Source organism: Guyanagaster necrorhizus, assembly GCF_019112545.1.
Source record: "Guyanagaster necrorhizus MCA 3950 unplaced genomic scaffold BT62scaffold_11, whole genome shotgun sequence".
NCBI classification, from domain to species: Eukaryota; Fungi; Basidiomycota; class Agaricomycetes; order Agaricales; family Physalacriaceae; genus Guyanagaster; species Guyanagaster necrorhizus.
In genome coordinates, this window is record NW_025064890.1 from 808,898 (window position 1) to 823,014 (window position 14,117).

Genomic DNA, 14,117 nt, shown 5'->3' on the forward strand with positions numbered 1-14,117 from the left:
TGTCACCTTACATATGTTGGCAAGAAAGTATGAGGTGAATACTTGGAAATATTGATCACAATCAACTAGAAAGTGATCAATATTGTTGGATGCCCCATGAAAGAGATGTGGTTTGGATATGAGGGTAGATTTGACATTAATAATTTAAGCTCCTGCATTAAGAGTGAGTATTGAGTTCAGGAGCCTGCTAAGAGGTGGCCCTTTCCACCCCTTCAGGGGTCCCAGGAATGAATGGAGAAATCCATCATTGGTGACAGGACTTTCTGGTGGTAGTGCTTCTTTTTGCATGATTCACCTATTCTTGATGGTCCAGCCCTAGACAATCACCACAGAGTCATCTTCTGTGGGAAGAGGCTCTTCAGACATCTTCCCTCCTCTACTGCCTTCAGCCTCATCTGGCAGCAGTTGGCTGGCAAATAGTCATCAGACCAGATACTTCCATGGATTCAGGTATTTTGGCTTTTTCTGAGAAAGCTATGATGCCATATCATAACTTGTTCCTCTATGTGATGTCATCCCTGTTGAGGGTGGCCAGTATTCATCATCCTCTGATAACACCAAGAGTGTCCTCAGCATCAATGGTTCTTCCTCATTGAGAACCAGCCAGAGTCCTCACTAGCTTTTCAGATACTGGCCTTCCTCCCTCTGCCAGCTCTCCCTCTCCAGCTCTTCTTCATTCATAAATCCAGACCAGTGATCATTTGTGAAGAGGGTGCTTCCTTCTTCTATTTCTCCATCTTCCCTGAGAATGGTATTAGCCTTGAGGATCATCAGAGTCCTTCCAATATGGAACCCCCCAGAAGGGTAAATTCCAGATTCTCTCAGTCTCAGCATTATGCCACCACTTCCTTTCTCTTTCCACCCATTCAGCATATTATCAGAATTCATCATAGAAGTCCAGATTGAGGAAAAGAGTGGTGAGTTTCTTATGCAAGAACTCTCAAAGGGTTCAATTGCTGATCTGAGGTACTGGCAGTATTCAGACTCCATACCAGTCAGATAAGGAGTCATTGTCAGACAGAAAGCCATTGCTTCCTATATTGTCAGTGGTTGATAATTTCCACTAATCATTCTCCCTGTCTTCAGAGATGTCATCTCATTGATCGACTGCATAGGAGTCATCCTTGGGATCTTTTTTTCATTCTGTGTCTGATGGCTATTTTTATCCTTAGACTGGTAAGGGTCTGCCCCTAGGCAGAAACCCTTTAGCATCTGCATCTTCTTTGTTGATGGATAATCAACTATCAGCACTTTGATTCTGATTGTCCCCTGATTTATTCCAGTGATCTGGGAAATAGAGGTCATCTTTGGGATTTTCATCTCACTTGGTATCTGAGAACCATGCTTGGTGTTTCCAGACCCTTTTATAGTCTGTTGGGGGTAATCCCCATTCTGTAACTCATTCTCCTCTAGCCTGCTACTTGTTGTGCTTATAGTTGATCTCTCACTGCTGGTCAGACTCATCCTTCTCTTCTTCCACCAGTTCATCAGTGGTATCAGAGTCAGTGGTTGGAGGTTCAAGGTCAGAGGTTGGAAGGTATAGAGAGGAGAAGCAGGGTTCTTCCTCTTTTTGGATAGGACCTGTTTGGCCCATGTCTTCAGATCTCTCTCTGGATCTGGACTCAACAGTTCAGATATTGGCAGAGAGGCCATTGAGGAGTTGATTGAGAGTGACATCTTGGATTTGATAGTCTCTGACTATCTTGGTTGTTAAGGTTCCTAGAAGAAGGGTCAGCAATTCAATAGAGAAAGGGGGTACTTCAGAGTTGATAGAGCTGGTAGAAGGCATTCAGTTTCTTGTGCTTTGATAGCTGTCAAGAAAGAGAAGCTAGAAGCTTTAAGCTAATTGTTAAGTCCAAATTCTACAAGACTAATAACACATGATAAACTGATAGAACCTTGCACTTTGGATTATACTATCAGAGTCCACTGATGCATTGTTGGCATTGTGTGATCAAGGCAGTTACAAGTTGCTCAAGATAAGATAATGGAGAATAAACTTTAGCTCAAAGCTGAGACTACTACAGTAAGAGCTATGCTACTTAAATATTAAATTCTTATCATTCTAAGAATATAACTACCTAATTGTCTTTACTGATGCTATATAGCATTTTATCCAGCATTGCTAAGATACCTACAAAAAGTATTATCCTGCTGTTGTGCTGTTACTGCTGCACAAAGATAAGAGAGACTTCTCTGTCATTGTGCTGCTGCACATCTTCACAGCAGTGACCAGAATTGGGACAGTGCTAATGACTAAGCATTCTCATGATTCTAAGTGCCTGGTCTAGATGCCCTGACTGAGGAGAAATAGGGGTCAATCCTGAATAAATCAAGGAAAAAGAAAAGAAAATAGGAAAAATTATAATACAACAGGTATAGAATCTATAAATAAAGCATTCAAAATAATATTTCTCCTGTTTAAAGCAGAATCACACTATTATTCTGGAATGGCAGCACTTCTGGACTCCTCTAGGCTTGCCCAGACCTGCCTGGCCACTGCATAGCTTTATTTTAAGCCTATAGTGCCTGTGAGTACCTAACTCCTTTCTGTCTACTCAAAGTTTTAATCCTCTGAGTTATTCTTAGTAGCTCAATCGATCAGACCCAGTCAACTGGTCCTATCTACTCTATTCCTCTCAATTCTAAGTCTCTTAGATCATCTGATACCTAGAAAATTTGGACTTAGGCATTTGAATCAAAACTCACAGTGCTAGCTACAGATTATTGGGTCTTTCTTCTTACTGCTCCTGGATGATGCTATCTCTACTCAATACTCTATAACTGACTATAGTATTATATCCTTAGCTGTCTTAAAATATACTTGTTTTAGTGGCACATAAAATTGGCCTTATTTGAGATACCACTTCTAAGTCTAACTTGGACTTAGTATTTTCCAAGATGTGGTGCCAAACTTTTCTAAGTTCAAACCTGACTTAGGATTTTTATTCTTAGGCCATATTATTTTTACAAAGTCCAATTTGGACTTAGTATTGGTGACTAGCATGACTATCAGCTCAGAGCCTTAGCCATAGTCCTCTACTGGCTAATGATCCTCAGTTGCTAGCATATTCTAGTGTGTTATGCAGAATTTGCAAATTATAGGGCTGGACATATAGCCTGCATATCATCACCTCCCAAAGATCCTCTACCTCCTGATCTCTCTCATCCTTGAAAATCAGTCAGACCTTCTTTCAGATCTCTATTCATCTGCCAACTCATCTATGTGACATATCAACTTGCATATCAATTTTGAAAGTTGGTAGAGACCAGCAGAGACCTCCATACTACTAATCACCTTGCTTGTGGTGACACCCTAGTTGAATGAACAGGCAGTCTTCTTAATTTTGCAATGTGCACAAGTCTGCCTATGCTTAATGCCTTCAGTGGCTGGGCATACATAACAATGGGCACTATCTTGGTGACAGCACACACAGCTTCTTAAGAATGAAAGCTAAGTCAAACTATATAAGAAAACCAAGACACTTACTTTCACCATCCAACAACTCTTTATCTTTCACTGGTCCTACCACTTCCAACTTTGTCTGCTTTTTGAAACTAGCAACCACCTCTGCCTCACTGCCATCTACTATGCTCCTTGACCTGAACTGGCATTTACAGCCCTTCTCTGCTGGATCCACTACCTTTCTCTTCCCCTCTTGTACTCTCTTTCTCCTCTCCAGGATTCTCTCAGATTCTTCCAACTCATCATCTCCCTTGGTCCCCTTATCTTGCTCACCATTGGACTCCAGAGGCATATGGCCAGTCACCTTCTTAAAGTGAAGACTGAGGCTAGGACTAAACTGTTCTGCCAGCACTTGATGCAGCTGAAAATCAATGGCCTTCGTGAGGGTCATCTGCAATCTATCCTCTGTAACCATCTCCTTCTCCTCTACCTCTGAGACTGAAGCTCTTGCTGCAGCCTCTGTGGCCTCTCTCTCCTCAGCCTCTCTCTGAGCTGCCTCTCTCAATGCCTCCTCCATCTCCTTAGCCCACCTCTCTGCAGCCTGCCAGACCTCCTCCCTCTTTCTCTCCAATTCCTCCTTCTGCTCCCTTTTCCACACCTCTCAGGCTACACAGTCCATCTGGATCTTTTTCTTCCACTCCCACTCTCCTTGCCATTCCAAATAGCTCTCCACAGCCTCCATGTATTCTTCCTCCATGGACTGTTATTTCAGATGAAATAATTCCTTGGTCTCTTCAGGGCCATCAGAGGTGGATTCCCTCACTAAAGGCTCAGGAGTATATGAGTGACAATATGCAGCAGGAGGTGACATAGTTAGAGCAATAGTGATAGTATCTGACCAAGTTGCAAAAAATTCCTATGGCCACCAACAATCTTTCATATGGACTCACCAGCCATCAGGATCTGTGCTCTTGAGGGCAAGAATGCTAATGAGAGAATACTGTTACATGTATGCTGCTAGCCTCTGTATCATCTCAACCAACCATGAATATAATCATGGAAACCCACTGGACTTCAGCTGCTCTCCATTACCTATTAATTTCATTTTTACCATTATCATTTCACATTCATATTTCACATTGTAATATCTAGACTCTGAACTTAGTAGTGAATATTGACATTGGAACCCAATAGAATCTGACTCAGAATTAGCTACTATTAGTATATAAAGTTATGTATAACTATTGTAACTACTCAGTTCAAATATCAACTTGGATAAGCCATCTACACTTCACACTCACTTCAACTCCTCCTTACCTTGTCCATTGGATTCTACTCTGAAGGATACTTCTGTTTGTTTCTTTGACAGAAGTCTATTCTGTCCATCCAGATTCTTAGACTCTAACTCAAGGGTGACATTGCCAATAGCTTCATTGATGCCTACACACTCTGCTGGTCTCTGCACATGCATTAAAGCTCACTCAATTGGCATGTTCCTAACAGACTCTCATATCTCATAACTTCTATATAGTCACTGCTCTAATCAACAGTGACTGCACAGGCAGCTCAATTAATTATGCTTTCATCCCCAAGCACCAATCCTGATGTATAATGCAGATAGCACCAAGAACCAAGCCAGTTCAATTACTGAATTCATTGAGCTCAGGCTCATGATCAATGATCATTCCAAAAGGATCAACTTGGCTATAACCAATTTAGGAACTAAGGAAAATTTTCTTGGACATGACTGGCTGATCTGTCACAACCTGCTTATTAGCTGGAAGACTGGTTGAATCACATTTACAAGGTGTCATTGCTGAAAGATCCTATTTGAATTGCCTGACAAAGATCCTGAAGATTAATAAGATGAAGAGATGGAGGATGAGAAAACAATCCTTGCCATAGACCTGCAGAAGGCCATATATATCCACACCATGCATCATACTAATGACCAGCAGCAAAGGCCAATAAGAGAAAGAAAGAGAAGATGTTCAAGGAGATAGTATCCAAATGGGCCTAGGACTACTGGAACCTATTCAAGAAGGAAAGCTTTGATAAGCTACCAGCTCTAAAGCCATAGGATCATGCCATTGAGCTGATCTCCAATGCCAGTGCCAACTTGAATTGCAAGATATATCCACTAGGCAATAATGAGCAACAGAAACTCAATAAATTCCTGGATGAAAACCTATCCACTAGATGAATCTGGCTATCAAAGTCCCTGATGGCTTCCTCCTTCTTTTTTGTCAAGAAGGATGGAAAACTCTGGCCAGTATAAGATTACCAGAAGCTGAATGAGATAATGATCAAGAACCATTATCCACTCTCATTGATCTCCAAGCTCATGGACAAGCTGCATGGTGCCTGATATTACACTAAATTAGATGTTCACTGGGGCTATAACAATGTATGAATCAAGGAGGGTGACAAGTGGAAAGCTGCCTTTTGCACCAATCAAGGATTATTTGAGCTGATCATCATGTTCTTTAGATTGACTAACTCACCAGCCACCTTCTAATGGATGATGAATGACATATTTAAGGATCTCATCACCACTGGAAAAGTCACAATCTATCTTGACAACATTCTTATCATATCCAAGACCAAAGAGGAACATTGAAGACTGATGCAGTAAGTATTAGCCTTGATAAGAAAACACCAACTGTTCCTCAAGGCTGAGAAGTGTGAATTTGAGATACTCAAAACTGAGTACCTCAGAGTTATTATCAGCAAAGAAAGCATTAGAATGGATCCCATCAAGGTAGCCAGAGTAACAGAATGGCTGGAACTAATGAAGAAGAAGGAGTTACAGTCATTTCTTGAATTTATCAACTTCTATTGGCAATTCATCTGAGACTATAGCAAGATAGTCTGACCCATGACTCAGTTAACAGGAAATGCCTCTTGGGTGTGAGGCCCATCTCAGCAATCTGCATTCAACAACCTCAAATGACAACTAGCAGAAGATGTAATACTTGCTATTCTCACACAGAAAGATAAGTTTCAAGTCAAAGTAGACTCTAGCAAAGGGGCAATTGGCACCATGCTATCTCAGGAACAAGACAGAAAGTGGTGATCCATAGCATTCCTTTCAAAAGTCCTGACTATTACAGAACAAAACTATGAAATATACAATAAAGAACTGTTGGCCATCATGCTTGCTCTTGAAGAATAGTGATATTACCTAATCAGTGCAATCAAAATCTTTGAGATTTGGACAGACCATCAGAATTTGCAATACTTCTAACAGCTGCAGAAGCTAAACCACTAGCAAGCTAGATAGGTAACCAAACTTAGCCAATATCAATATATGCTGCACTACAAAGCTAGTGCAGCAAACAAGAAAGCTGATCTTCTCAGCTGATGGGCTGGCCACAATCAGAGAGAAAGAGATAATGAAGGAGTAACATTATTAAAAGCTGAACACTTTTGGGTGATGATAATGCCAACCAAGGAGGAGATTCATGAACAGATCAAGAGCATCATATGTGACATGAAGAAGTGGGACCAGTGCATCATCTCTTCACTCAATCATGAGTGCAGAATGACCAGAGAAGAAGAAATGATCTGCTATAATAGGCAGATCTATATCTTCAGAAACCAAGCTCTTTATAGTGAAATTATCACTATATGCCATGACCATGCAACTGCTGGCTATTCCAGCATTGCCAAGACCAAGAAACTTATCCTCCAGGAATATTAGTGGCCCAAAATAGGCATTGATATCATATGATATGTCAAGGCTTGTGAGGTGTATCAATGAGACAAAGCAACAACACAGCTATGAGCAGCTCCACTCCATCCAAATGAGATTCCATCATCACCATGGACCCACATTTTGGTGGACATGATCACTGGACTATCAAACTGCAATGGCTATGACACTATCATTATTATAGTTGACTGATTCTCAAAGGCAATCATTCCAATTGCCTGTTCAACAGAATTAACATCAGAAGGACGAGCAAAGATCCTATGAGATGAAGTCTATGCAAAATACAGAATGCCTCAAGTGATTATTTCAGACAGGAGACTACAATTCATCTCCAAATTTCTTGACAACTTATACCGACTTCTCAATATCAAACAAAAAACACATTGACTGCTTATCACCCTCAAACTGACAGTCAAATAGAGAGAGTCAACTAAGAGGTGGAGAAATATCTCTACCTCTTCCTCAACTATCAACAGGATGATTGAGTGGAATAGCTAGTGCTCACTACATTCTAGCATAACAATCAAATCCACTCAGCTATGGGAAAGTCTCTCTTTTTCATCAATTATAGATGACACTCTAATGTCACCTAAACTGAATGACTTTGTATAACAATGCTGGCTTTAGCTGATTTTGCATCTACAATGATCAAAATCCATGCTGAGACCCAAACAGCTCTTGAGAAAGCAGCAGAAACTATGAAGAAGCAATACAATAAACACCATAGACCAGCACATGAGTATTCAGTCAATGATAAAGTATGGCTGAATATGACAAACCTTCATCTCTCATGCCCAAAAAGAAAATTGGCCAACAAACAGACAGGACCCTTCTCAGTCTTGGCTAAGATTGGCCAGTCCACCTATAAATTATGCCTACTAAGCAGCTGGAAAATGCACAATATCTTTAATAAGGCATTGCTAACATCCTACATTGCACTGGCATTCCCAAATCAAGAACATCCATCTCCTCTGCCACCAGAGCTGATTGACAATAAAGAACATTATGAAGTCAATCAGATCTTATATCACAAACTATGGAAAATCAAAGTAAAGAGCAGAGAAATGACTACAACAGTTGACTATCTAGTCAGCTAGAAGGGGTACAGACCTGAATCCAACCAATGGGTCAATGAACAGCATATGAATGCCAATGATATGATATATGATTATAAACAGGCATTGAACTGATATTTTATCAGTCAATGTCTTCATGAATCTTATGAGAAGAAGGGCAGGTTATCTGCTCCTGAGATGCCTAGACTTATTCCTAATTTAACCATTGAGATGATGGTCTTAAGGAGAGGGTAATGTTATAATTTTTTCTCACTTCTATCTTTTATTCAAGGATTGACCTCTATTTTTGCTTAGCCAGGGTGCTTAGACCAGTGCTTAAGACTGTAAGATGGGCTTAGTCAGCACAACAATGCCCAGTCAGTTATTGTCCTTCGATGTGATAGTAACCACTCAATAACAGATAATACCCTTTTGTAGATAGCTTAATGACACTAGACAAAATGCTCTATAATGCCAGGACACACAATTAGGTAGTTATATCTTTAGATGGATGATGACTAGTATATAAGTAGCATAGCTCTCACTGTAGTAATCCCAGCTTCAAACTAAAGTTTATTTCTTTACTATCTTATCTCAAGCTAATCTAAAGGCTTTAAGACACAGAGCCATATAGCACATCAAGTGAACTCTGACATCATTGTCTGAAGTGCAAGACAGTGTCAGTTTATCATATATTTAGGTCACATGTCATTTGAGCTTAATAGTATCCAAATGAAGTCCTCACAATCCCTTGGACTCATATCTTTGTTGATATGATTACCAGTCTATCCGATTGCAATGGCTATAATGCAATCATCATCATAGTTGATTATTTTTCTAAGACTATCATCCTAATGGCTTGTTCCATCAAACTGTCATCAGAAGGATGGGCCAAGATTTTCAAGGATGAAGTCTACTCTAAACATGGAATGCCACAAGTAGTCATCTCAGACTAAGAATCACAATTCATATCAAAATTCCTAAATGACTTGTATCAGCTCCTCAGAATTCAAAGCAATGCCTCTATAACCTATCACTCTCAAACTGATAGGCAGATGAAACAGGTCAATCAGGAGCTCAAAAAGTATCTGCACATATTCATCAATCACCAACAAGATGATTAGATAGAATAGCTAGCTCTCACAGCTTTCCAGCACAACAACTGTATCTACTCAGCCACTAGAAAGACACTATTCTTTGTAAACTACAGGTGACATCCCAAAGTCACTGTCATCATAAAATCCCACATGACTACCCTTGCCTCACTCAACTTTGCCACTGAAATAGCAAAAATTCACCTGGAAACACAGATAGTGCTCAAGAAAGCAGCTGCTACTATAAAGTCACAATATGATAAACACCAATGCACTGCACACACTTATGCAATAAATGACAAGGTATGGCTTGACACAACCAATCTTCACCTACCATATCTCAAATACAAACTCACTGACAAACAGACTGGTCTATTTCTAGTCCTAGCAAAGATCAGCACTTCAGCATATAAGCTATAGTTACCAACTTCATAGCACATCCACAACATATTCAATGAATCTCTGTTAACACTATATGTTTTCTCCACATTTTCAAATCAAGAACTACCATCTTCTCTACCATCTGACCTCATTGATAAGAAAGAACATTATGAAATTGACCAAATTCTTGATCACAAAATATGACAGATCAAAGCATGAGAAGAAGGCATGACCACAACTATCAATTATCTTGTCAGCTGGAAGGACTATAGTCTGAAGTCAAATCAGTGGATCAACAAGAAGTGAATAAATATGGACACAGCTATATATGAGTATAAATTATCTCTAAATTAAACTATCAGAATGATGGTCTTAAGAAAAGAGTAATATTATGATTTTTCACTATTTTCTCTACTTTTATCCCTATTTATGCTTAGTCAGAGCATTTAGGCCAGTGCTTAGGACTATGGGATGGTCTTAGTCAGTATAATGACTATTGTTTCATGACACATAGTGATGCTCTGACAGCAAGACAATCTCCCTTTTGTAGATCACTACAACATCTTAGAACAATGGGTACCACAATGCAGACACTCACAATTAGTGATACTATATTTATCTTGGAGATCAATAGTATATAAGTAGCATAGATAATATTATATATTCCTAGTCTTGAACTATCCTTAATTCTATCATACTATTTTGAGTCAACTAAGCTTTGATCTTAAGGCATAATACTAGCACTCACATATAGTGAACTCAAGTGTGATTGTACAAACACAATACAGCACTTGTTTATCATATAGTTATAGTCATGTGCTATCTGGGTCTAACAATAGGTCTGAATCAAATCAATGGATCTATGAGCAGGATCTGAACACAGATGACACCATTTATAACTACAAAATTTCTATCAATTGATCTATCAGAATAATAGTTTTAAGAGAGAGATGATATTATAATTTTCTCCATATCTTTTTCTTTTTTCTTATCTTATCAGAATGTCTATCTTATTCTGAGCACTTTCTTAAGAGGCATGGAAAGATTAGATAATCACAACAGACAGAGTGCCATTGTACTTAGTTATCTTATCCACAGATAAGACCTTATTGTTTCACCCCCAACAATCAGACAAGATCAGTATTGTAACACAGAACAGCATAATAGACAGTAGTTATATTTATTACAAGCAGAACAGTATATAAGTAGAATAGCTCTTGCTATAGTAGTCCAGCTTTGAGCTATAAGTTTATCTCACACTATCTTCTCTTGAGTCTAGCTTGTCTCTGGCCTTGAAGCACTTCATCTATCAGAACACAATAAGTGAACTCTAGTGTGACTGTACAAATGCAATACAGTGCTAGTTTATCACATGTTCAGATCATATGCCAGTTAAGTCTAACAAGACCCATCAGACTCTATACTAGATGATAATTCTGCTAAAAGTGAAAAATAGAAGGATTGGTTGAAAAGAGATGTTGCATTGAGAGTGATGACCTCCAGTGTGCAAATAAAGTCAATGCAACCCTGAACTCACACTGAGAGAATAGGGTTGCTTCCTAGTTTTCTGACTCCATTGAGGCCAATTCCTCAGAAGCAGTGTCTACTTCAGCTGCATGACTCTTGGTGTTACAATTTTTCTATTACTCTATTTATTTTTCTCAGATTAACTTCTATTTATGCTTAGTCAGAGCACCAACATAAGCACTTAAGACTGTGAGACAAGGCTTAGTCATCATAACTAGCTGAGTCAGTCATTGTCTTGTGATGTGATAGTAATGCTCAACAACACACAATCACCCTTTTATGCATGGTAGTGATACTCAAGAACAATGAGCATCAGAGACTTAACAACACATAATAAGTAATAGTATATTTAGATATGATATGTACAGTATTTAAGACAGCTCATTCTCACTAGAAATCTCAGCTTCAAGCTAAAATTTATTATTACACCACTTTTTCTCAAGCCAACTACAAGGCCTTGATGCACAACAGCTACTATTCATGCTCAGTGAAATCTGATGATTCACCCAAAGTGTGAGGTGACATCAGTTTATCACATGTCTATAGTCACATGCAACTTGGGTTTAACAATTAGCTCAAAGCTGTTCCTTTTCTTTTCTCATGCCTATTAGTGCAGAGGAAACTGAATGCCCTCTATCAACCCCTCAGACCTGAACTTCAATCATGAGTTCTTTAAACTTCTTGCTTCTATAGTCAGAATATTGTTGAGATTATTGGTGATCATCCAGCTGTGCAGGAGACACCATTCAATTACTGCTTGGGCCATTAGACACTACAACAAGTTTCAGCACATTTGACACATCCTATAAAATATAATCCCTGACCTCTCTCTACATGACATCCTCAAATCCCAATGAGCATTCTAGCAGCCTCTAACAGACCTCTTACCTGAGGCCAGGTCTAGCAGCTCACATCAAGGGGACATTCAGGAAGAAAAAAGACACCAATACCCTCTCAGATAAACTAGCTGAGACCATGACTCTTGCATTGCAGAATTCAGAAACCCATGAGTCCTAAGACCCCCACTTGACCACAAGGATGAGGACATCCTGAGAGACTTCTTTCAGCAGTCTCTCTTGTCCAACCCTACCACTACCTCTCAAATCAGAGAGATTGCTGACCATACCAGAGATTCCCTTGATGCTGCTCAGCTGACTATAAGATCCTGTCAGGCATTGCCTCAAGGCCAGTCTCACAGCTCTCTCTCTATCTCTCCACATTCAGTCAGGACAAGTGGTGGAATAGGGAGAGCACCCTCAGACCAGCTCAACAATGAGTGCTGAAACAGAGAAGCCTGAGACAAGATCATACATCAGTACTTCCCCACCTGAGACATCAATATCTCTTTCAACTATGATAAGGCTCTCTGACAAGAGGAGCAGAGGCAGCAAACTGCACTACAGCTAGTTTGCAGTGAGCTTGAGGAGTGCCTTATTGAAAGTGAGAGACAGAGATAGAAAGCCACTAGATACAATGAGGAGCACTGGGATGAGCAGCAAGAAGTTGAGAGAGTCTGACTTGGAAAGGGCCAATGTCTCAAACTGATATGAATTCAGATCCAAAGGTGCCACCATTTTTGTTTTAGTATGTACCAATGTATCTCTCTCTACTCTGGTCTTCAGAGAGCCAAATACTGAGTCCAGCCAATGGAGTGAAAACTGCTGGAGGAATAAAACTCTTGCAGCAGAAGAAAGAGTCTCTAAGTCTCCCCCACACTCCTCAACCCCTCAGTATCCCCTTTCCCAATGAACTCCCAGTATTGATACCATGTTCAGAGATAACAAGTCTGTTCTCAGACACTATAGGCTATGAGTCTCTGAGACTGCTCACATCTCTGTTTGCACACTCCAAGAATTTCTTGGAAGCTGAGTGGTTAGGCAGTTACTTGATAATGGATATAGGTGAAACATCCAGCTCTATTGCAAGCAAGTGGAGGCAGTGAAAGCAACAGGAGAAAACTGATATGATAAACATATCAGCAGCCAGCTGGCCTCCACCTACTACAGCTCTTCCAATGCCTCAGGCCCCACTGCTGGCCCTAGCACTCAGCCAGGGCAGTGGAACAACAGCCCAACCACTAGAGGATGAAGAGAGTTCCTATGTTCCACCCACCATCTTCCTCAAGAAGGAGGACATTGAGGATGTAGAAGGCAAGGAAACTGAAAGTAGTGACCCATCTCATGCTAGAGGGACCTCTCTTATCTTCTATAAGAAGACACAGATGAAGAAGAACTGGAAAGGGTGATACAAGAGGCAAGGACTCAAGAGTATCAGAAATTTTACCTACAAGAGGTAAACTTTTTATAGTGCAATACCACTTGGATGGTATTGCAACTAGGAAAATTATATTTGCAATCATTGACTAATGAAAAGACAGAAATCCTAAGGCATGTGGCAACTGACTATGCCACTATACAATATAACAAGAAACACCTGAAAGACCAAGTTTGCTGGCCACCAGCATACCAGATGCCAAAGACAATACAACTAATGCCATGGTCATCACCCATTACTCTGAAATGAGCTATATATATGGCATCTTCCATCTAGAGTATGTTCTTCTACTCTGCCCCTTTGTCCTGATCAACAGCAATCTGGTTGCTACTCTCCTGACTGCAATCTGCCAAAAGCTGAGCCACATACCAAAATTCATGGACCAGTAAGGAAAGCCAAATACTAAGAGTCCAGCCTTCACTGGACAAGGCTAGTGGGAGCAGCACAGAAAAAGAACCAGTTTGGAATGACTTCAAGGCAGTCTATCTGGGCTTCACTATCTAAGATAGAGTTATCATTCAAAAGGAAGAAGCACCATGAGGAAGCCTGATCGCTGATGACAACTTGCTTCACTCATTCTCTGGGCCACCACTAGAATGGTGATAGCCTCCATTCTCAGAGTGACCAAACCTGATGGATGTGCTACTTCATGATACAGCAGTTCT

At 40.1% G+C, this 14,117-nt stretch overlaps 1 protein-coding gene across 1 annotated transcript; it reads right to left on the bottom strand.

The window, feature by feature from the left end:
• Window positions 1–295: 295 nt before the first annotated feature.
• Window positions 296–4,163, bottom strand: BT62DRAFT_1005249 (uncharacterized protein; the record flags this gene model as incomplete). The annotated part of the gene is made up of 3 exons (XM_043177118.1): window positions 296–315; window positions 3,740–4,053; window positions 4,111–4,163. 3 exons carry the CDS (start codon window positions 4,161–4,163, stop codon window positions 296–298), a joined length of 387 nt encoding a protein of 128 aa, XP_043040356.1.
• Window positions 4,164–14,117: the final 9,954 nt, after the last annotated feature.